The sequence below is a fragment of the Cherax quadricarinatus genome, chromosome 8 (assembly GCF_038502225.1).
Source record: "Cherax quadricarinatus isolate ZL_2023a chromosome 8, ASM3850222v1, whole genome shotgun sequence".
Taxonomy (NCBI): Eukaryota; Metazoa; Arthropoda; class Malacostraca; order Decapoda; family Parastacidae; genus Cherax; species Cherax quadricarinatus.
In genome coordinates, this window is record NC_091299.1 from 39,583,432 (window position 1) to 39,608,804 (window position 25,373).

Below are 25,373 nucleotides of genomic sequence, written 5' to 3' on the forward strand. Positions count from 1 at the left end.
TAAATGATGATGACTGTGGGGTCAGTAAATATTTTGATAGGTAGTGACTATTATACCTCCTTTGTAAAAGGTATGGTAGAGAAACGTGGTGTCACTCTTCTAAAGACTGCAGGAGGTTATGGCAGGCTTTCTAGTACTAATAATGAATGACTAGAGGAAGTTATAATTACTGTCACTGTGTGTCTTACTCATGAAATAGTGCCTCAGTACATAAATTGTGGGAACTAAATAGCATCGGAATCAATGTAAATGAAGATAGTCCAGATGATTCCTTTACTCAGGAACAATACCTGAAGGATGTTAAATTTGAGTCTGGACAATACTGGGTGCGAATTCCGTGGAGTCTGAACCATCCAGAATTGCCCACTAATTACTGGATGGGGTATGAACAATTAAAGGCCCAGCTCCGCGAACTGAGCAAGACACCAGAATTATTGACTGCATACGATTAGAAAATTAATGACCAGTTTAATAATAAATTTTTAGAGGAGGTACCCCCTGCACAAGCAAAAATTTATGGTCATTATTTACCATATCATGGAGTTAAAAAGGATTCTAAAACTACTCCCCTAAGAATTGTGTTTAATTGTAGTGCTTGTAGTAGCAAAAATGTACCTAGTTTAAATGTCTGCTTGATGACAGTTCCGCCGTTGACTGAAAAATTTGGAGATACATATTGTTAAATTTCAGGGTTAAGAATTATGCCTTTACGGCTGACATAAGTAAAACTTTCCTAAGAGTGGGTTTACAAGAGGCTGACCGGGATTGTACCCATTTCTTATGGCCTGAAAATCCTAGTGACCCACTTAGCCCTCTGAAAACCTTTTGCTTTAGAAGCGTATTATTTGGTGCTACATCCAGTCCGTTCCTACTTCAAGCGACGATAATTGTACACCTTAAACATACAGGTAGTCCACTGAGTGAAGTAATGAGTAAACAATTTTATGTGGACAATTTCCTGGGTGTGACGACAACTGAAGAGGAACTGTTAATGACTTACGAAGAGGCTAATAAAATAATGCAAAGTGCAAATATGCCTCTGAAGGAATGGAATAGTAATTCGTCCAAATTAAAGGGCAAAATAAAGATTACCCTGGAGTTGAAGTACCTGAATGCAGTAATGCATTGGGATTAATTTAGGATACTGAGAGAGGTTTGTTACTGTTAAAGCCTAATAATTACAATATGCCCAATAAATTAACCAAGAGAGTCTTGCTTGCTAAAGTTTCCAAATGTTTCGATCCACTAGGCTTAACGTCATCCCTTATAATAAGAGGGAAATTATTAATACAAGAAGCATGGAAGCTTAAGTGTGCTTGGGATGAAACTCTACCTGAGGAATTCATTAACAGGTAAGAAGAATTAATTGGTGATTATGTAAAAATTCCAATGTTGGAGTTCCCTCGCCAGGTGGCCAGTCCAGATGGGAAAAATATACTTCACATTTTTTGCGATGCTTCGAAATTTGCGTATGGAGCAGTCGCTTACCTTCAATGTAATAGTGCTATTTCTCTTGTTATGTCTAAGGCTAAAGTGTCTCCAATTAAATAATGTATCTTACCTCAGTTGGAATTAACTGCCATTTATGTAGGTGTCAAATTAGCTAATTATATAAGAAATAAGGTGCAGAGATAAATATTAGCGACACTGTAATTTGGTCTGCTAATGAGGTATCTTTACAATGGATTCGTAATGGGAACAGTAAGATTGTGTACATACAAAACAGAGTCGCTGAAATTAATCAGATGGAAGAGAAATATAATTGTTTGGGTCAGCATATGTTTACATTTAATCATATACCTGGTAACGAGAATCCAGCTGATTTCTTGTCTCGAGGTTTACCTTATGCTAAATTTGTAAATGCTGTATCATGGTTTACAGGACCGAGCTGGTTGGTAAATAAAGTTAATTGGCCTGCACAAAAGGCGTATATTGCTCCTGTAGAAATTACTCTAACTATGGCTCCAATAGTTTGTCCCTCCTTAGCCACTGATATAAATAGGTATTCATCTTTGCCCAAACTAATCAATGTAACAAAGTTGGTGTTTAAATTTCTAAACGAAATGAATATCTCATAATTTTCCACATCCTCTGGAATACTGGATACAGAGGGTACACGAAGAAACCTACGGAGATGAGATTAAATTAATGATGGAAGGATAAATTGTGAAGGATTCATTAATAGAGAAATTGGGGCCGTATTTAGAGAATGATGTAATTAGGTGCAGAGGTAGGTTACAAAATGGTGAATTGGGTGAATATGCTAAACACCCTATCTTACTGCCCAAAACTCATCATCTGAAAATTTTGAGTGTTTTAATGCCCATAAAAATGTAATGCATGGTGAAGTACAAGATACCTTAAATTGTATTAGGGAAACTTTCTGGATTCCACAAGGACGTCAGAGTGTAAAAAGGGTTATTAAATCTTGTGTAATATGTCGCTGTGTAGATGTCAGATCCTATATGTACCCAGGTCCTCCACCAATGACAAAGGAGAGTGTACAGTTGGTAAAACCATTTGTAACAGGTGTGTACAATTGGTAAAACCATTTGTAACAGGTGTGGACTATAGTGGTCCAATCATTTTAACAGGCACTTCAGATGGTGTTCCCCTAAAAGTTTATGTATGCTTGTTCACTTGTACCGTTACTAGGGCAGTTCTCTTATAAGTGGCTCAGGACTTGTCTGCAGAACAGTTCATACAGCTGTTTCAAAAATTTCCAGCTAGGAGATCCTGTCCGAAATTGATGATTTCAGATAATGCTGCAAATTTGGAGAGGGTGCTAACACTTGATGGAATTAAATAAGAATAATGATGTACAATCTCTGTTAACCCAGCGAGGGTTTGCCTGGAAGTTTATTACTCCCAGAGCCCCTTGGCAGGGAGAAAGAGGCTGTACGAAAGACTGATAGGCACAGTGAAGAGGTGTCTCCGTAAAGTGCTACACAGGAAGAGCATTAATTTGGAGGAATTCCATGCAGTGTTGGTGGAGGCGGAGATCCGGATAAATAATCGACCTCTCTCGTACATGAGTGATACACCTGATGCAGATGTATTAACTTTTCACCTAATATGTGGATGGAAATTGGAAGCTGCCCTTGTCTATAGAGATAATCCTGAAGAAAATGATGAAGATTACAATGATGCGGTGGTGTTGGGTGATAAATTCAAGATGTTAAATAAATTAATCATTTGTCTACTGTGTGGCATAAAAAATATCTTCTAACACTACGTGAACACTTTTATGGTGCATTAGAGGCAGTAAATCGACAGAAAATTCAACCAGGTGACATTGTGTTAATTGATACTGAGCAACACCGAACATTGTGGCCTCTGGGCAAGGTATTAACATTATACCCAGATGCACAACGTATTGTCAGGAATGTCAAAGTGTTGTGTCGTGGCCAGGAAAGTTTGCGTATGATTAAAAAATTAATTCTTTTTTAATTAAATGGTTTCAATCAAATGTAAATGTAAATCTAAGGGAAAGTGACACGAGTGATATTGAAGATAGCTCTGACCAAGTGAAGCAAGAAGATGAAATTGTAATAAGGCCTACTAGGAGAACCGCTGCTCAGTCTAGAGCTGGCTGGAATCATCTCCTGAGAAACAAGCAATTTAAGTCATCTGGCAATGAACTCTGCCCGGCCACAGTGTGGAAAATAATGTGCATTTTCCGAAATTGTAATGCATTTAGCATGTAATTCAATGAAATACATTGTTGTTGGTTAAAATTAATTTAGGAATAAAAAAGGGAACCAGCAAACAAGTAGCATCTGCTGGAGAAGGGATGCCATATTAGAATTGGAGAAACAAGATTACACTGAAATTTGAAGGAATTCTTCAGAGGTTCTGGAGGCTAAATGGGGTTTAAGCCTCCCTAATAGGGGTAAGAAGAATCAGAGTTACAGTCCTGCAGAATGTGCGAAACCAACGACTTGGCAGGACTTAGAAATTAGATGTTAAAAGGGGATTATAGGGAGCCATCAACACTCACAGCTAAGTATACTGCACTTTATATGTTGAACTTCTGGCCAGTTCAACATATGATTAATACATATGCATTAATATATATGATGTATTAATACATGGATCCACCCCATCCCCCTTCCTTCTGTCAGTATACCCCCTTTCTGTCAATCTAACATTATACAGTCCACATAATTTCAATGTAAATGTTATTACCAGAATCACTGATTGTGTTTATTAAATTTGAAGTTAATATTTATAGGTCCAGAGTAGCTCATGGGAATGTTTAAGGGTAGTAGGTGTCGAAAGGAAACATTCTCCTTGTGACCTAGGATGTCTCAATATATTCCTACATGCCTCAGAGTTGTAGCAATTGGTAAGAAATAGTTATCTTTGTTGTCTTCAATAAATTACTGGTACGAATATAATGAGGTTCATGCAGGTAATTTAATCCCTACACAGGCATTAAGATCACAGTAAACAGGTGATATCACAATATGCAAAACAACCACTATAAAAAAGTGTGAGCTTCTAAGCGCTCTAGTGATTTCTTACAGTATCAAAGATCTGAAAAAATAATAGAACAGAAGAAGTCTTATAAGGATGAAATATCACCTCATATACGGCATATACCCATGCGAAGCAGGTCCATGTCACCGCCCGGCCTGGAACAGTGACCACCTAGTCAGGTCAAGGACCTGTTTCTAATAGCTTAAATTCTTCTCAAATTTTGCTAATGATAAATTAATCTTAGTTTAAGTTTAATTTTTAAAGGAGTTCAACCTATTCGGTAAGTTCGATATTACTTAAATCGTACAGATATTCCATATTTATTTTAGTCAACCCTCATTTTACCACTCTAGTTGAAGACAGGACTCATTTTCTCAGATGTTGATGCATAGGCTATAATTTCATTCTCTGATTTGTAGCTAACATGTCTCATTTGCTCTATAAAATGTATATCTTCTATTTTCTCTTTATTGCCATAATCCTAAAAACCATAATAATAATTTAGATAGAACTGAACATTCACTTCTTGAGACCGGGGACCGATTAAACAGGAATTTGCTTCAAACTCAAACCAAATTTTGTGGCTACTAGCACATGGATAATTATTGTGAACACAATGAGAATCACAAGAAGTTGTCTGAGGGAGGATGAGATTATCTATTGTGCTTATAACTAAACAATGAAAGCACTTATAGCTGCTCTTTGATGATTAATGGCTTGTTGAATGTGTCATATTACCATTAATTACTACTTTTGTAAAGGTTTATGGGTATCTCTATCATTTTCATTTTTACTCCAAATAATTTCCTTGACATCTGGCACTTAAGTCCTACCTCACTCGAACTGTTTTTTTTTCCCGGCTAGACTCTGTCATAGGAGACATCTCGTTCTCCCCTGAATTGCACATTCTATTCCTTTCATTGCATTGCTCCTGGAGAAGCATTTGCAACTCCACAAATTGCATTGCTCTGTCATGTCTGTTTCACTGACCATTGATCCAACATTCCTGCAGCCACAGAAACGTTCACAATAGACTGTACTCCATTAATGTCTGCCAGCAAATATCTCATTCCTTCATAGTTTCTTATCTTGTACATCAGCCTTTCAGCTCTCAAACTTCACCTCCGTTTTTCTTTACTTTCTCTTCCGTTATGTAGCTCTAAAGAGCATGCATTTTTTCCTACAATCTTACCAATTCATCATTTCATTTTGCTGTCATCATTTATTTAACATGTTGCCTTAGACAGCTCTTCATTGTGGAATTTATTAAGCAACTAGCTCCTCAAAGTTTGTTTCTCTGTGTGAGTCACACTTCTTTGACTGTTAGGTTTAACTTCCACTGCGATATTTATTCACTGATATCAACCGTTGCTGGATTATTTCTCTCATACTTATATTTGAATCATATCTTATTGTCTCCTTCTCTATGCGGGAGCCACACATGCCAAAAGCACAGTCTGAAAGTTGTATTTCAATCTGTCTTTTTTATATAAGTAGCGCAACGACTCACCATCGTCCTCTCTGCTTCCTCCCTGCACTCTAGCACCTGGAAAAAATAACTCATATTCATAACAGTAAACTTAATATCTGTAACTGTAGTGAGAATTGTGATTCCTTCTTTCACACTTTCATATATGGTTTGTATTTTGATGATTAACTCTTCTTACCCTATGAACAATAATTGTTTCTGCCTGACCAGCACCTGTCTGGCTTTATTGCTGCTGCAATATTTATTGTGGTGCTCGGGAACATGTTATGGGCTTCTGATTCCTCTCGTTATGGAAATGTTAGTTGGCCTCAACTCTTCTTCAAATTACGCTAGATGCACAACTCTTATTAAAATGCTAATTATTTGATTTTCTAATACTGCTCTAAATAAAATGAAAGAATGGAGAGACTTGAGAGTCTTTGAGATGTGGAAGGTCTTTTGAGTATGGAAGGTCTTAAAGGTGTGGAGGATCTTGGGAATGGGAAAAGTCAGAAGAATGTGTTGGGTCGAGAGTGTGTTGCGTCGAGAGCGAGTTGGCCTTCAGAGTGCATTTGGTATTGAGAGTTTGTAGGATCTTGGGAGTGTGGAGACTTTAAGAGCGTGTTCGGTATTCAGAGTGTGGAGGGATTTGAGAGCGTGGAGGGTCTTTAGAACATAGAAGGTCTTGGGAATTTGGAAGGTGTGACGGGAAAGGTGTGTTGAGGCTTTAATGTGAGTTCGATTTTTAGACCGTTTTGAGTCTTAAGTATGTGTATTATTAGGTCTCAATAATGTGGAGGGTTTCGTATTTACAGTGGAACTCGTGAATTAGACTTGAAGAGTGTGGAGTGTGGTGGGAGTGTGAGTGGGTGGATGCCTATGTACTGTTATCTAAGTATTGGTCCTGCATATTCTTCATCAGTGTGCCTAGATAACGCGGTGGTGGTCAACGCTACTGTGGACCTGCAGGGAAAGTACTGGCTTGTGGGGTCAACTGTTCCAGCTGTCTGCAACGCCAATCACATGTTCCTGCAGGAGGAAAATAACACAGTATCCATTAAGTGTACCAGCCTGGGCTGGGAGAACAGAACAGGATGCGCCCTAGGTAAGACTTAATACCTGTGGTTTTGCTTAATTACTGTCATAACCTTGGAACATTATTGAGGATGATTAAGGCGACTGTAACACCAAATCTTACTCTTGAAGTACTAACATTTTCTTGCTTGTACAATTAGTTGGTCCTCGAGATCCTAAACTATTAACCAATAAATATAACCTTAAATTTCGAGGAACTGATTTTTGTAGTTTACTCTCTTATTTACCACTGTGAAAGAGGAACGCTATTTTAAGGTATCTATGTTTTGAATGTTGAAACCATTTTATTCATGTTGATAATATTTGAAAAAGGATATAAGATAAAAAATTAGAAACGCAAAGATTTTCTCTTTGTCTTTCATCAAAAACTGGGAACATATACGTTTGGCATGGAAAGGCAGACGAAGAATATTCTCATAATACAAAATGTAAAATCCTGGAAAAGGAGCAACGATTCACTCTTTGCAATTATCCTAGAATGAAGGACTTCAGAGCTATGACAATGATATATTTGTAACTGTGCAGCTTTACCTATTTTATAATACCCTATGACATTCTTAACATTCATTAGAGGTTTGCTAGTTCGCACTTCACCACTAAATATATACAGTTTCAACAACCTCTCGTTATGGAAATGTTAGTTGGCCTCAACTCTTCTTCAGATTACGCTAGATGCACAACTCTTATTAAAATGCTAATTATTTGATTTTCTAATACTGCTCTAAATAAAATGAAAGAATTTTTTTCATTGACGCGACAACGTCTTTGCCTTCTTTTATAAATTCTCTTTAAAATTTCTCTTATTTATCAACGTGCTAAAGTAATACGATTCATATCCTCTCTTCTCTACCATTATGAATTACCACTAAGTAATATTACTGTGGCACAGTGTGTGATGGGAAACCGAACCTTCAGCAAGCCAACACCGACTGGAATAGCACCGGCATATATCCCGTGGGATCTACAGTAACTGCCACCTGCCTCTCTGGCTACCTCCTACCTGGAGGCGGCCAGGAATACCAGGTTGAGTGTACCGACTCTGGCTGGAATGTAACGGTGATGTGCAAGAAAGGTGAGTTATATACTCTATCCATTCTGTCTTTGTTATTTGCTTATAGCAACTTCTTCTCAACGAGCTTATATAATAATCTCACCCAATGAATAAAAATGTTTCCAAGCCTCTCATTAACAGAACAAATTTCAACTGTAAGATTGTTAATGTGATATAGTTTGTGGACCCACTTCATATCTCGATAATTCAAAACGTGATAAATGTGTAGGTTATATCCTGTTGCTGTTTATTCACTTAACAGACTGAAAAAAGATTCATTTTGATCATTGTGCTGTTAGAGTAAAGTATCCTTTAATACGTTGCTATAAGTCCAATAAAGTTAAAAAAAAAATATTAGCTCATAGGCTGTTTCTCATTAAGGCAGAGTGACCAGAAAAAGAAGAAAAAAATTTCATCGTCATTCATTCCATCGCTCTCTTCCCAGAGGCGTGCCTACACTACAGTTAAAAAACTGCTTCAACACCCCACGTTCAGAGCGCAGGCACTATACTTCCTACTTTCAGGACTCAAGTCCAACCTGCTTGTTTCCCAGAAATCCTTCATAAGTGTTACCTTGCTCACACTTCTATATCACGTCAAGGCTTCAAAACCATTTGTCTCCACTCGCTCCTATCTTACATGCACACTTGCTGGAAGTCCTAGACCATAGCATGCAAAACCACCTTTACCCCCCTCCTTCAACCTTTCCTAGGCCGACCCCTACCCCGCCTTCCTTCCACTACAGATTTATATGCTCTCCAAGTCATTCTGTTTCATTCCATCCTCTGTAAATGTCCGAACCACCTCATCAATCCCTCCTCAGCCCTCTGGATTATACCTATATTTACCCTGCACTTCCTCCTACTTTCTAAAGTATGAATTCTCTGCATTATGTTCACATCACATATTGCCATTAGACACGACACCTTCACTGCCTCCAGCCTTCTTGTTTCAACATTCACCACCCATGCTTCATACCTATACAAGTGTGTTGGTATAACTATATTCCCATTTATTTCCCCTCTTTGCTTCCATGGATAACGTTCTTTGTCTCCACAGAATCCTCAGTGCACCACTCACCTTTTACCCTCATTAGTTCTCGTCTTTCAATGACCCATCTGCTGATGAATCCATTCCCAAATGTCTTAATACATTCACGTCCTCCAAAATAGAAATCATGTCTAATACAAACTCAAGTTAACACAAATTATGTTTCACATTTCAGTATATGCAATATATCGAGGTAATATTTAATCCGGATAATGTTTTCAGTCATAAGAAATCTTGACTAGAATAAGAAAAAAAGATTGGACGTGAGAAAGCTATTGAGCAATTGGCTCGGTGGCTTTTCCACTCAAGGTTTTAGATAATCAAAATCCAGGAACACAGAAGCACGCGAAATTGTAGGGAGGACTTAATCGCATAACCCTAACCCCCTGTACTTTATTGGGACAATCTATTGAGGAAATGTTCCGCCCAATGGAGTCTTTGTCCATCCTAAGCACCTAGAGAGAAAAATATTTCCTTAATAAAATGATTTAAATGTTGCACATGCTTTCACCTCAGTCTTTAGGTTTTAATATACCTAGTACTTATATCACTTTACATCACAGTATGTAAGAGATATTGTAACTCTATCTAATAACTCTCAAATGGCAAAATAGTAGAAGTTCAACTCTCTCAGTAGATCTACCATGAGCTAAAGCAACTTTTCAAAAAAAAAAAAAAGGAATATAGTTGTTGGAGACTTTGGAGAACCACAAGAGTATTATTTCAACATCCTCATGAAACCAAGCGCCTGTAGGGTAACACCCTTAAAAATAGTCTGTAAATCATTATCCTTAAGAGGCACAAGAGATATACATCAATACTCTCAAAAGGCTCAGGAGGTAGAGGTCGACCAAATAAAACATTGATAAAATACAAAATCAGATCTGCAGTCTCCCATAGTGCGAGAGAGATACTTACGGTTTAGGGGAAAGTTAATCTCACTGGTAATCATGGAATACAGTTAGCTGGTCTATATGAAACTTACGAAAGTTTTTATCTTATCTGAAATGTGCAAGATTATGGACCTTAAATAATATAATTCAAATTCAAATTCTAATCCACTGGTCAGCATATCCTTAATGTTCTTGTGTTCCTCTCGCTCTCACTCTGACTATACTCTTTTAATTAGTTTACAAGAAATAAGAAATTGTCTAAACATGCATCGTGGATAAGTAATAAGGATGAAGCTCATATAGAGAAAATATCCCACAAACCTGGCGAGGTGAAGGCGAGAGAACTCTTACCTAGCAGCTACACGCCCGACTTGACCTGAGAATTTCAGGTAGCCAAGTGTACAGATAGCAACAAATTATAATTAAAACCTGGGTCCGAGAACTGCATTACGACCTTATGCCTGTTTACACTGAATTTCATCTGTCACGTTTTCTGCTACAACATAAAATGCTACTTCGTCCTAATTCTCCTTGGTGTCCGATATTATTTATTCTTTTATCTGGTATAAACCTTGGTAATAAATACCGACAAGTTGGTTTAGAAAGACACGTAAGCAAACACTATGACATATTTATTAGAAAACGTTTCGGTCCTGGGACCTTCATCACTTCTAACATACAGAGGTAGAAAGACATTATATATATAGGCGGAGAGTGAGGTGTGAGTGACGCACGGTGACCTGAAGAATATCATGTTGGGATGAGGACGGGTGGACGATGAAATCATGTGACTCCTGTGTTGTTGGGTTGGTGGTGCTTAAGTATCATGTATGCCAATGTTTTTGAAATTTTGTAGTTTCCAGTGTTACGTTCTATAATGTCGGTGACGGCCATTAGTGAGGCTTCTAAGCACCGTCGGCGTCTGAGGTCTGGTTCGGTGAGAACGAGTTGTGCCTCATTCCAGTTCATCAAATGCCCCGTGGAGTCTCTGTGGAGAACACAGGCGTACCTTACATCGTCTCTGTTAGAGGCATTTCGATGCTCATTCAGGCGGACTGCAAGATCTCTGCCTGTCCCGCCTACATATTTCTTGGGACAGAATCCACAGGGGATAGTGTAGACTCCTGCTGTAGAAGTTAGAGGCGTGGGGCTGCGTTTCGTAGTGAGGTCTTTGATAGATGATGTGTTTATGGTGGAAACGTTGATGTTGCTCATAGCAAGTGCCCGGCGAGTATTCGTGGCAACATCACCACATGGGAGCACTATGAACTGCTTAAGGGGGTTGTTCCATGGGCGGTTTGTTGAGGATAGCTTGTGCCTTGAGTCTGCAATCTCGGATGAAGAAAGATGGGAACTGAAGACGTGTAATGGCTTGTGTTATGTAAGTACATTCTTCTTCAAGAAAACAAGGGCTGGAGATGCGAAGAGTCTTGGTGTGAATAAAAGTGTATAAGATCGTCCTTGTTGGTAGGTTTTCTATACACTTTGAAGAGAAGTTTGTCATTGTCGGGAGATCTGCACAGGAGAACGTCGAGGAAAGGAAGTTTGCCATTGTTTTCGAGTTCAAGTGTAAACTTTATTGATGGTTCGACTGCATTGATCTTGTTGAGAAGGGCCAGGATATTGAGACGTCTCGGATAGAAAACCAATATATCATCAACGTGTCTTAGCCAGGTAACGGTGTTGGGAATGAGGGTGCTGAATTTCTCTGTTTCTAGGTTTTCCATGAAGAGATTGGCAAGCACAGCACTGAGCGGGCTGCCCATTGCCATCCCAAAGTACTGTTTGTAACAGTTGTCCTGATACTTGAAGAAAATGAAATTAACACAAAGATCCACTGGACTGATGAAATCTAGAAGAGGTAAAGGGAGGTCGTGGTTTTCAGTGAGCCTCTGTCTCAGAATGTTGATTGCAGCGTCAGTAGGAACGTTGGTAAAGAGGGCTGTGACATCGAAGGAAGCCATGCTTTTGTTTTTAACATTCAGGTTGGAAATTCGAGAGAGAAGGTCACCTGAGTGTTTGAGGTGGGCTTGACTGATGGTGCCCAGAAGCGCTGGAAGGTATTTGGCAAGGTGGCCAGCTAGTCTGTGTGGTATACTCCCTAGGCCCGAAGTGATAGGCCGTAGTGGGATGCCAGGCTTGTGTGTCTTCGGAAGGCCATACAGACGTGCTGGTTTCGGTTGGCCTGGTAAAAGTTTAAATAGTTTTTTGCCTTGTTCTGATTTTCGTAAGATGCTACGAGCCTTTTGAAGAAAAGTCTGGGTACTTTGAAGTAGCACTCATTCTGATACAGGCTGGTATGTGTTGGCATCATTGTCTGGTATGTGTCGGCATCATTGTCTGGTATGTGTCGGCATCATTGTCTGGTATGTGTCGGCATCATTGTCTGGTATGTGTCGGCATCATTGTCTGGTATGTGTCGGCATCATTGTCTGGTATGTGTTGGCATCATTGTCTGGTATGTGTCGGCATCATTGTCTGGTATGTGTCGGCATCATTGTCTGGTATGTGTCGGCATCATTGTCTGGTATGTGTCGGCATCATTGTCTGGTATGTGTCGGCATCATTGTCTGGTATGTGTCGGCATCATTGTCTGGTATGTGTCGGCATCATTGTCTGGTATGTGTTGGCATCATTGTCTGGTATGTGTCGGCATCATTGTCTGGTATGTGTCGGCATCATTGTCTGGTATGTGTCGGCATCATTGTCTGGTATGTGTCGGCATCATTTTCTGGTATGTGTTGGCATCATTGTCTGGTATGTGTCGGCATCATTGTCTGGTATGTGTCGGCATCATTGTCTGGTATGTGTCGGCATCATTGTCTGGTATGTGTCGGCATCATTGTCTGGTATGTGTTGGCATCATTATCCACGTAGTTAAGTTAAAATACAAACCGAAAATTTAACTCTGCACAACACCATTTGTTACTGATTTCCATTCTCATTTATACCATTTTTCACTGGTTAGGAAAACAATACATTCTATGACGACAGTTAAATATAGGAATCAATTTTCTATATTCCACTGCAGTGAAAACCATTGTTACCGATGTCGGAGTAATACCATGTACACCCAGTAGAGTGGTTAAATGCAAAGTAATTCTCTGAGACAATATTTCGCCTGTACAACAGTATTTCTGAAGTCAACAGAAAATTATAATAATCATATTTATACTAGTATGAGGTCAGGTGTGAGCAGGAAGTAGTCAGAGAAGTGAGGTATGACATCACAGCGTAGCCAGCTGGCTCTGGAGTACTGCAGGAGGTTTACTGATTATTATATCTGCACATCTTGTATGTTGAGTATTCTTGTTTTTTTTTTTGTGGTAAAAGAGATAAGGGAGCTTTCAGTTTAGGTAAATCCTTCACTCTTCTTCTACTACAAAAATAGTCTACCAATGGTCCCACATGTTCACGAGAAGAAGTATGCAGTAGGCCTTCTGCAGTGCTTCCTAGCCTAACTGAAGCACACCTGCAGTGCTCCACTGCTCGTCACCGACGCCTTGATCTCATATCGCTCCTCTCTGTTAGACTACTCACACATGACCTCATGCTAATATAAATATGCTTGCTGTGTATCATTTGCTATTCTCTTGAAAAGTTTGTTGTTCTAAACCAGTAATTTATTCTATTTCTTCCTATTCCCACTTTCCTCACTTTCTATTTCTCTCTCTCTCTGCAGCGTGTACTGACGAGCCACAGGTCGTCAACGCCACCACGAACTATACGTCGTCAGGTGCGTGGCTGGTGGGGTCGTTCGTCTACGCTGTCTGCCAAGAAAACTTCACCTTTACCAAGTACAGTTCTTCCAGCCGCCGCGTCAACTGCACCCTCACTGGCTGGGACAACACTCCGCCCTGCCAAGAAAGTAAGGCTCAACACATCACTTTACAAAGTCATTGGAACTCATTTGTTAAAATAAAAATTCCTGCTGCAATTCCATCAAGTTGCTCTAGCACTCGGGCTGCGACCCGGGTGACAGCAGTGATTCAAATGGAGCAGAGCTTTTTACCAACAAGAACACCGGCCCTGACACCAGAGTGTCGAAGACGATTGTAGCTAAATGCTACACCACTGAAGAAGACTAACCGATCCCTTGCCATAGGGCTGTAAGCCCTATGTAAGCCCGCTGTAAGCGGAGATGACCCAGGCCGCGACCCGTCCTGGCAAACCTACATGAGCACGAAGCTGCCATTCATTACACAGGTCAACAGTTTTTGAAAAGTTGTATGCTTCTTAACTGAAATTAGTCAGTTCTTATGTATTTTCATGTTCTGAATCCAAATATCACCTTGAAAAATGCCTATTAGCTATAAGTTTAAAGATACGAATCATGTAATATTTTATTATTTTATGATAACGTACAGTATGTGTCAGTATGTTTTAAACTCTAATCCGTACCGCCTTTTGGCATTATGCTTATAGTGGGCTGAAGAATCATCTCTTGCCAATGTCCAGTAATAGCCTGCAAGTATTCTTGTGCCCCATTTGCTCTGGTACCATTTTTCCATAGTTGAAATATCTTGGTGAAACCTTTCACCATGTTCGTCACTAACTGCCCCACAGTTCGCTGGAGAAAAGCCTAAATGTAAGTCCGAAAGGTGAATTTTAAGTTATATGTTACATGCCATGTTCTTGTAAGCCAATTCTTCATAATTGCCTTCCCTTCTGTTTCCGAGAAATCCCTTCGCCACTAACTTGAATACTTCCCAAGCAACTTTCTCCTCTCCATGAAGGTCTGATTCAAAGTCACCATCTTTAAGAAGCTCTCGAATCTGAGGATAATTGAAGACTCCCTCTCTTATCTTAGCATCGCTCAGTGAGGGGAATTTTGATGTTAAATACTTGAATCCCCAACCGGATTTGTCCATAGCTTTTACAAAGTTTTTCATGAGCCCCAGTTTTATGTGTAATGGTGATAGAAAAATTTTGTATGGTTCAATGAGAGGTGGATGTTGAATATTTTTTATCCCAGGCTCCAATAATTAACGAGGTGGCCAGTCTCTGTTGATGTAGTGGGAACCTCTTGCACGGCTGTCCCATTCACATATTTATTATAAGTTTAAAAAGTGTTTGGCTATGAAAATCACCTACCTACCTTTCACTTCAAAATATAAACTTGCACATCACAACCACCTCTATGACTGCTGGAACAATAATGAAGGTCAGTGAGACTGTGAGTGCGGTAAGAAACACACTGCCACAAGCCTGTTGGAACCTGTTGTGACACGTAGGTGAATATTGAAAAGCATTGCTAACAAACAATTTTAACCATGATATTCATTATCAGTGACCTAAAATTTGTTGGAAATTGTTACTCTGGTCTTGGAAACATTGTGGTTGTTGACCAGTGTTATCAGTGATGCCTTATTTAGGTTATGCGGCACAGTTCAGGTCTCAATGAATATAAATACATTTGAGAACATGCAGAAAAAAATGACGGAGTTAATTCAATGTGTAAGGAGTTTATTCAAGCAAATATCATTATATTAATAGTATACACTACCGACAAGTAGATGAGTGTCTTTACTGTCGAAGAGTTTCTTCATTCGAATATAGATGTGACTTAAATTTAAATTCAGAGTGATAACCCTGAACCTACACTCTCTTAACAGCTGCAGAATGAGGGGAAATGTGACTGAAGTATTCAGGTGTATAAGAATAAATAAAAGGGATACAAATTGAGAACCAATAATAAACATGATTATCAGCTGAAAAAAAATTGCTACAGAATTAATTGTAGCTCAGCCTTATTCACAGCAATGTAAATACAAATATTAAATACAGTATGAAATATATGACTGGAGCTCATCATACACTAGACACAAACTGTTTACTTTTGGACATTATTATATTTATTTAATATTTTTAGAGACAATTAATGGGACTTTCCAAAGTTTTGGCATCTGAGCCCATATTATAATTTTTTGGCAGTTTTATTAATATCTTGTGGATTAATATAACCTTAAACAAATTTGAAATAAACTGATCTGTAACTGGATGGTCAACCTTGCTCATAGTAGTGGCATTTTATTGAAAAAAGTCATCTATGATGTTTTTAAAAGAGTTATGAAGCTCAGAGAGGATTCAGGGCAGTCTGTTTACATTGTTATGTTCATGAAGTGTAATTCATCGCAATCATGCAGGTTCATCTTTACAAGGTTATTTGCATATTGCGTTGATATACCTTCTGAACTCTTTCGTGAGTGAGAATTGTGACGATCGGGTTTAACGAAGTGTGTGTGTGTGTGCGTATGATAGTGTCTCACCAGTGTGTGTGTGTGTGTGTTTATCACGGTAGAGTGAATAAACAGGCAGAAGCCCCTATGAAGCTAGTGATTGAATCAGGAATAAACATAAAATAATGATGTATACTAATAGTGACATTGACAATCAAGAGTTGAGATATTCATGAAGGTTTGTACTTGTGCTAAGCTTGAAGAGTATCAAGTGTTAAATGATGTGAAGGAAGAGATTTTAGAAAGTGCCCGTAGGTAGTGGTAACACTTTTGACTCAACTAATAGATCCGAGTATAGATGGTGAACGTTTCCTTACATCTAGCAGTAAATAACACTTAGGTGCTACTTGAATATTGTGGATCACATAAGAACATAAGAACATAAGAATGGAGGAACACTGCAGAAGGCCTACTGGCCCATACGAACAGGACGAAAGTGTCCCTACCAATAGAAATTTGCCTCGTTGATTGACTTTCTTCGGTTATTCTGGGCTAGTAACCCTCTTGGGTTAAAAATCAAATGAAATCATTTTCTCAGATATAAAAGATTATCCATTGTTTGCAGTTGTGCCGACATACCCGTGTAATGTGCCGCCCGAGGTGACCAACGCCAACACCAGCTGGATAAACAAAACATGGACGACGGGGGAGAAAGTCAACGTCACCTGCCTCAACTTATACTACTTCAGCGACTTCACTCAGCAGCAGCAGCTGCAGTGTCTTGAGGGAGGCTGGGAGAACATTACTGGCTGCCAGAAACGTAAGACCCAACGAATGTATTAATATTCACTGGAAAGTATTAAACCCGTAAAGATCATACAGTGTTGGGAAAACGGAGGCAATTTGGTTTTAATACAAGGGAAGGGAAGGGAAGGGCTAACTTCTTGAATCAAAAGCTCTTCACTAGTATCAAGATATTCAGAGTCTTAGGGTTGAAGTCTAAGCGGGATTAATATTTTACCTGCTGTTTTCTTCCTTTGAAATAATAATAAGATACTGGTGAGGTCGGGTTACTGGAACCTCTCCGTTGTTATCAAGTTGGTGTTGTAGGATAAAAACTTTCATATTTGTAAGTGGAAAAATTCACAGTGAAAACCGTTAAATACTGATTTTAACAGCGTAAACTATTGGTAAGAGAAATGCAAATAAGTGTTAGAAGATTTATTAAAAATATTTAATAAAAACAAAATGTAAATTATCAAAATCTGTCCACCAGTTTAATTATAGATGAACTGTAATCAGCACACACACACAGATATATATATATATATATATATATATATATATATATATATATATATATATATATATATATATATATATATATATATATATATATATATATATATATACATATATGCCGTGCCGAATATGTAAAACTGGTCAATTAGCAAGAACTCATTTAAAATTAATTCCATTCTAAAATTTTCTCTTATACGTTTAAAGATATATTTTTTTCATTAATGTTGATGTAAAAATTTATAATTTTGCACCAAAAGGAACTTAGAAAACTTACCTAACCTTATAACAAGCGCAATTTATTTTAGCCTAACCCAACTAAATATATTTTAAATACGTTTACAGTAATTTAGTACTAAACAAACACAATCAAATATATTTTTTTCGTTAGGTTCAGAATGATTTTGGTGAAATTATTGCATACACAAATATTCACTTGTCCTATATGGCAAGATGAGCGTTGCTATTTAAGCCAAGATCACAAGTTCTGCCTATTCGGCACTATATATATATATATATATATATATATATATATATATATATATATATATATATATATATATATATATATGTCGTGCCGATATGTAAAACTGGTCAATTAGCAAGAACTCATTTAAAATTAAGTCCTTTCTAAAATTTTCTCTTATACATTTACAGATATATTTTTTTCATTAATGTTGATGTAAAAATTTATGATTTTGCACCAAAAGAATCTTAGAAAACTTACCTAACCTTTCTATAACAAGAACAATTTATTTTAGCCTAACCCAACTAAATATATTTTAGATTTGTTTACAGTAATTTAATACTAAACAAACACAATGAAATATATTTTTTTTCGTTAGGTTCAGAATGATTTTGGCGAAATTATTGCACACAAAAATTTTCGCTTGTCCTATATGGCAAGATGAACATTGCTATTTAAGCCAAGATCGCAAGTTCTGCCTATTCGGCACGAATAGGCAAAATGTGTGTGTGTGTGTGTGTGTGTGTGTGTGTGTGTGTGTGTGTGTGTGTGTGTGTGTGTGTGTGTGTGTGTGTGTGTGTGTGTGTACTCACCTAGTTGTACTCACCTAGTTGAGGTTGCAGGGGTCGAGTCCAAGATCCTGGCCCCGCCTCTTCACTGGTCGCTACTAGGTCACTCTCCCAGAACCATGAGCTTTATCGTTCCTCTGCTTAAAGCTATGTATGGATCCTGCCTCCACTACATCGCTTCCTAAACTATTCCACTTCCTGACTACTCTGTAGCTAAAGAAATACTTCCTAACATCCTGTGATTCATCTGTGTCTTCAACTTCCAAGTGTGTCCCCTTGTTACTGTATCCAGTCTCTGGAACATCCTGTCTTTGTCCACCTTGTCAATTCCTCTCAGTATTTTGTATGTCGTTATCATGTCCCCCCTATCTCTCCTGTCCTCCAGTGTCGTCAGGTTGATTTCCCTTAACCTCTCCTCGTAAGACATACCTCCTAGCTCTGGAACTAGTCTTGTTGCAAATCTTTGCATTTTCTCTAGTTTCTTTACGTGCTTGGCTAGGTGTGGGTTCCAAACTGGTGCCGCATACTCCAATATGGGCCTAACGTACACGGTGTACAGGGTCCTGAACGATTCCTTATTAAGATGTCGGAATGCTGTTCTGAGGTTTGCTAGGCGCCCGTATGCTGCAGCAATTATTTGGTTGATGTGCGCTTCAGGAGATATGCCTGGTGTTATACTCACCCCAAGATCTTTTTCCTTGAGTGAGGTTTGTAGTCTCTGACCCCCTAGACTGTACTCCGTCTGCGGTCTTTTTTGCACTTCCCTAATCTTCATGACTTTGCACTTGGTGGGATTGAACTCCAGGAGCCAGTTGCTGGACCAGGTCTGCAGCCTGTCCAGATCCCTTTGTAATTCTGCCTGGTCTTCGATCGAATGAACTCTTCTCATCAACTTCACGTCATCTGCAAACAGGGACACCTCGGAGTTTATTCCTTCCGTCATGTCGTTCACAAATACCAGAAACAGCACTGGTCCTAGGACTGACCCCTGTGGGACCCCGCTGGTCACAGGTGCCCACTCTGACACCTCGCCACGTACCATTACTCGCTGCTGTCTTCCTGACAAGTATTCCCTGATCCATTGCAGTGCCTTCCCTGTTATCCCTGCTTGGTCCTCCACTTTTTGCACTAATCTCTTGTGTGGTACTGTGTCAAACGCCTTCTTGCAGTCCAAGAAAATGCAATCCACCCACCCCTCTCTCTCTTGTCTTACTGCTGTCACCATGTCATAGAACTCCAGTAGGTTTGCGACACAGGATTTCCCGTCCCTGAAACCATGTTGGCTGCTGTTGATGAGATCATTCCTTTCTAGGTGTTCCACCACTCTTCTCCTGATAATCTTTCCCATGACTTTGCGTACTATACATGTCAGTGACACTGATCTGTAGTTTAGTGCTTCATGTCTGTCTCCTTTTTTAAAGATTGGGACTACATTTGCTGTCTTCCATGCCTCAGGCAATCTCCCTGTTTCGATAGATGTATTGAATATTGTTGTTTTGGGTACACATAGCGCCTCTGCTCCCTCTCTCAGGACCCATGGGGAGATGTTATCTGGCCCCATTGCCTTTGAGGTATCTAGCTCACTCAGAAACCTCTTCACTTCTTTCTCGGTTGTGTGTACTGTGTCCAGCACTTGTGGTGTGCCCCACCTCTCCGTCTTTCTGGAGCCCCTTCTGTCTCCTCTGTGAACACTTCTTTGAACCTCTTGTTGAGTTCCTCCCATACTTCACGGTCATTTCTTGTTGTCTCTCCTCCTTCCTTCCTTAGCCTGATTACCTGGTCCTTGATTGTTGTTTTCCTCCTGATATGGCTGTATAACAGTTTCGAGTCAGAGTTGGCTTTCGCTGCTATGTCATTTTCATGTTGTCGTTGGGCCTCCCTTCTTATCTGTGCATATTCGTTTCTGGCTCTACGGCTGCTCTCCTTATTCTCCTGGGTCCTTTGCCTTCTATATTTCTTCCATTCCCTAGTACACTTGGTTTTTGCCTCCCTGCACCTTTGGGTGAACCATGGGCTCATCCTGGCTTTTTCATTATTCCTGTTACCCTTGGGTGCAAACTTCTTCTCAGCCGCCTTGCACATTGTTGCTACGTATTCCATCATCTCATTAACTGGCTTCCCTGCCAATTCTCTGTCCCACTGAACCCCGTTCAGGAAGTTCCTCATTCCCGTGTAGTCCCCTTTCTTGTAGTTTGGCTTCATTCGTCCTGGCCTTCATGCTCCCCCCTCCACTTGTAGCTCTACTGTGTATTCGAAGCTTAAAACCACATGATCGCTGGCCCCAAGGGGTCATTCATATGTGATGTCCTCAATATCTGCACTACTCAAGGTGAATACTAAGTCCAGTCTTGCTGGTTCATCCTCTCCTGTCTCTCTCTTGTAGTGTCCCTTATATGTTGGTACATGAAGTTTTCCAATACCACCTCCATCATCTTAGCCCTCCATGTATCTTGGTCCCGATGTGCGTCCAAGTTCTCCCAATCTTTCTCCTTGTGGTTAAAGTCACCCATGATCAGGAGCTTTGCCCTGCATGCATGAGCTCTTCTGGCCACTGCAGCCAGTGTGTCAACCATCGTTCTATTGCACTCGTCATACTCTTGCCTTGGCCTCCTGCTATTCTGTGGTGGGTTATACATCACTGCAATTACCACCTTGGGACCTCCAGAGTGAAGCGTTCCCGCTATTTAATCACTTTCTTCTCTGCTGTCTCCTCTCTCCAGCTCATCAAAATTCCATCGGTTTTTGATCAGCAGTGCCACTCCTCCACCCCCCTGTTCCCTCTGTCTTTCCTCAGGATCTGGTATCCCATTGGAAAGATGGCATCTGTTATCATACCTGTAAGCTTGGTTTCTGTGAGAGCTATGATGTCCGGTGATGTCTCTTTGACTCTTTCATGCCACTCCTCCCACTTATTTGTTATTCCATCAGCGTTTGTGTACCATACCTTCAGTTTCCTTTTCAACACTGTGGTTTGGGGGGCCTGTGAGGGTGGGAGACCCCTGGTAGCATACTGTGGGATTCTATAGCTGGGTGTTGGGTGGAAGCTGTGGGTATTGATTGTAGTGTGTGTTTGGATGGTGTGATAGGGAGGGGGGGTCTGAGGATAGTTTTGTGTGTGTGCTTGCCCTTGCTGCTCTGTTCTGCTCTGACTGACCTCTGCTGGTTCCATCCTTGTCTCCTTTCCTAGCTCCTTTTGCTTTTTTGTCCTCTCCTTCAGCTGCTGTCTTTCTGTTTGTGTTCTGTCTTTGTCTAGGAACACCCTCTTGTACTCTTCTGAGTATTTCAACTGTGATTTCTCTTTGAGGATCCTGTTCCGCACTGTTTCTGTCCTGAGAATCAGCTTGATTGGTCGGTTTCTCCCCTTCAAGTACCCCCCTATTCTCTGAAAATTTACAATCTCGTCCATGTCTTCTTCACCTATTTCCGTGATGATTTTCTCAATCTCCTTTCTTTCTTCCTGCCGTCTTTCAGTGTGTGTCCTTTCCTCTCTCTCCTGAAGCCTGTGGATAAATACTGATTTTGCCCTTTCCTCCTCCCATTGCCTCTCCCTATGTGACTCTGGATCCTGTCTGTATGTGGTCATTTTCTCCCTTGATTTTTCCAGTGGCTCTTGGTAGCATGGTGTGCCTCAGCATTCGACCTATCACCCTCTCCACCTGCACCCAGCTGCTCTTCCCTTTCACTCCTTGGCCCTTCTTGGCAGGCTGATATGACCTTAGCATAATTCATATTTCCTTTCTTCCTGTTCGGCCTCTCAGCTTCATATGCTGTCTTCTCTGGTCACTGTGCCTGTAACTTGCTTCAGCCTGTTTACCTCAACTTCTAGGACCCTTATCCTGGCTACTGCAGTTTCGACTTGTGCCTCCCAATTCTTCGTCTCCTTCTCCAACCTCTTTTCCAATTTCACAGAGAGCTCTTTCTCCATTTTTTCAGAAAGCTCTCCTAATTTTCTCTCCCACTCTTGTTCCATCCTTTTCAACTGCTCCTCCATCTACTCCTCCCTACCAGAACCATTCTCATCTGATCCCTGATTCCTGCTAGTCCCCACCATTTTTTTTCTTTGAGAAAGAGAGAGAGGGGGAGAGTGAGAAAGGAAAGGGGGAGAGAGAGAGTGAGAGAGAGAGAGTGAGAGAGAGAGTGAGAGAGAGGGGGAAAGAGAGAGAAGGGAAGGGTAGAATGAGAGATGGGGAGAGTGAGAAGGGAAAAGGGGGAAGAGAGAGAGAGAGAGAGAGAGAGAATGTGTGTGTATGTGTATGTGTGTGTGTGTGTGTGTGTGTGTGTGTGTGTGTGTGTGTGTGTGTGTGTGTGTGTGTGTGTGTATGTGTGTTGGGGAGTATGTGTGTTTACCTGTGTACTCACCTAATTGTTAGGGGAAACGTTATCATGCCTCCCCTAACCCTCCTGTCCTCCAGTGTCATCAGGCCGATTTCCCACAACATTTCTTCATAGGACATTCCCCTTAGCTCTGGAACTAACCTTATCGCAAACCTTTGCACTTTCTCTAATTTCTTGACGTGCTTGATCAAGTGTGGGTTCCAAACAGGTGCTGCATACTCCAGTATGGGCCTGACGTACACGGTGTACAGTGTCTTGAACGATTCCTTACTAAGGTACCGGAACGCTGTTCTCAGGTTTGCCAGGCGCCCATATGCTGCAGCAGTTATCTGGTTGATGTGTGCTTCCGGAGACGTGCTCTGTGTTATACTCACCCTAAGATCTTTCTCCTTGAGCGAGGTTTGCAGTCTTTGGACACCTAGCCTATACTCCGTCTGCGGTCTTCTTTGCCCTTCCCCGATCTTCATAACTTAGCAATTGGCGGGGTTAAATTCGAGAAGCCAGTTGCTGTCCAGTCTGTCCAGGTCTCTTTGAAGTCCTGCCTGATCCTCATCTGATTTAATTTTCCTCATTAACTTCACATCATCTGCGAACAGGGACATTTCTGAGTCTATCCCTTCCATCATGTCATTCACATATACCAAAAATAGCACTGGTCCTAGGACCGACCCCTGTGGGACTCCGCTCGTCACAGGTGCCCACTGTGATACCTCATCACGTACCATGACTCGTTGTTGTCTCCCTGTCAGGTATTCTCTGATCCACTGAAGTGCCCTTCCTGTTATACGTGCCTGATCCTCTAGCTTCTGCACTAATCTCTTGCAAGGAACTGTTTCAAATCCCTTCTTGCAGTCCAAGAAGATGTAATCAACCCACCCCTCTCTCGTGTCTTACTTCTGTTACTTTATCATAAAACTCCAGAAGGTTTGTGACACAGGATTTGCCTTCCATAAATCCGTGCTGGTTGGCGTTTATACTCTTGTTCCGTTCCAGGTGCTCCACCACTCTCCTCCTGTGTGTGTGTGTGTGTGTGTGTATTAACACGTCGGCCGTTTCCCACCGAGGTAGGGTAACCCAAAAAGAAAGAAAAATGCAAAAGGAAAGGAAAAACTTTCATCATTCAACACTCTCACTATCACTCATACATAATCACAGTCTTTGCAGAGGCGCTCATATGCGACAGTTAAGCTGTCCGTCCAAACTGCCAATATCCCAAACTGCTACTGGTTTCCCTGAATCCCTTCAGGAAATATTACCTTGCTCACACTCCAACAGCTCGTCAGGTCCTAAAAACCATTCGTCTCTATTCACTCCTATCTAACATGCTCACGCATGTTTGCTGGAAGTCCAAGCCAAATAGCAGTTTGCTGTTATCATAACCAGATTTCAAATATATTGCAAAAGTTGTATCCCCAATTCGTTTCACTTTAAAAGCCATAAGACAAATCGCATTTAAATCAGCATAATATCAGAAAGAGACAAGGTACCCTCCTGCCCCTTTTCTGTTGTTTTATGCTCTAGATATTTTTTAACCCATCCCTCCCTGTAGTGTGAAGATATCAGAGTGGCTCATTTTACTTAAGCACTTAAGAACTGTATTTGCAGTGGTATTTTATGTTGAGCCCCAGATGATCTTAATTTACTGGGAGTTGAGTAGGCAAAGTATGCCATATTTCTATTGGTTCCTGGTTGGATTTTGGAAATTGTAAGCACGTAAAAGATCCCGTAAATCATGAATATACAAGACAAACAGCTGTGTGACTTTGCTTTACCTTGGTGTTACTAGTGGCTCAACTTTCGATGAGTTTACCTGAGCTGAGAAACCCCTCCTTCTTCAAGGGGTTGGTGAAGAGGCTATTGGTCTGAGGAATTAGGTCTTTTGATCTTGTTCCTCAGGCCTAACCTAATTACCCCCCAATCCTCCCTCTTCCCCTTCCTCCTCCTCTCCCTGTCCCTCCACTTTCCCTTTCCTGTTTCTGCCTTTGAGGTTGTTCCCTTAGGCTTTGTAGTTCCTAGACCTGAGAAGAGGATCCGTGGTCTGTCTCCTTCCATTGAGGTCCTTGGTGGTAGTGTAGTTTGCCGTGAAATCTGGATCATCTAGAGTTCCCGATTCCTTTCAGGTCTACCGGGGGCAAGGCTTGGGGTGTCTTTCAGGTGACGGGTGTATCTCCGGAGGCTGCTGTCAGATTCCAGGAAGTGGTGGCCGAAGGAGCTATGCTTTGGCGGGTTTCCGACCGCCCTACCTTTTGGTAGCCGAAGTTGCTCGGTAGATGTGATGTTGCTATCCCGGATTCTTGGTTTACTAGCTGGAAGGGTAAAGTATGGCATGGGTTCCATGCCGCATTTGCACTACTGGTTGTACTGAGGCTCTCCTCTTGGGCATGGAAGGGGAGACTTGCAGTCCTTTCTTCCTGGGAGCTGCCCCTCCACGTTCCCCCTCCTTTATTTGCCTTTCTTTATTTTTCTTAACAAAAGAAAATAGTGAC

At 40.6% G+C, this 25,373-nt stretch overlaps 1 protein-coding gene across 1 annotated transcript in view; it reads left to right on the forward strand.

Moving 5' to 3' along the window:
* LOC128685266 (uncharacterized) overlaps window positions 1-25,373 on the forward strand; it is a 245,819-nt gene that overhangs the window by 207,950 nt on the left and 12,496 nt on the right. The window contains exons 21-24 of the mRNA XM_070083031.1: window positions 6,873-7,055; window positions 7,935-8,117; window positions 13,722-13,907; window positions 16,844-17,038. Coding sequence (XP_069939132.1) covers window positions 6,873-7,055; window positions 7,935-8,117; window positions 13,722-13,907; window positions 16,844-17,038 — 747 coding nt within the window. The remainder of the gene's footprint in view (window positions 1-6,872; window positions 7,056-7,934; window positions 8,118-13,721; window positions 13,908-16,843; window positions 17,039-25,373) is intronic.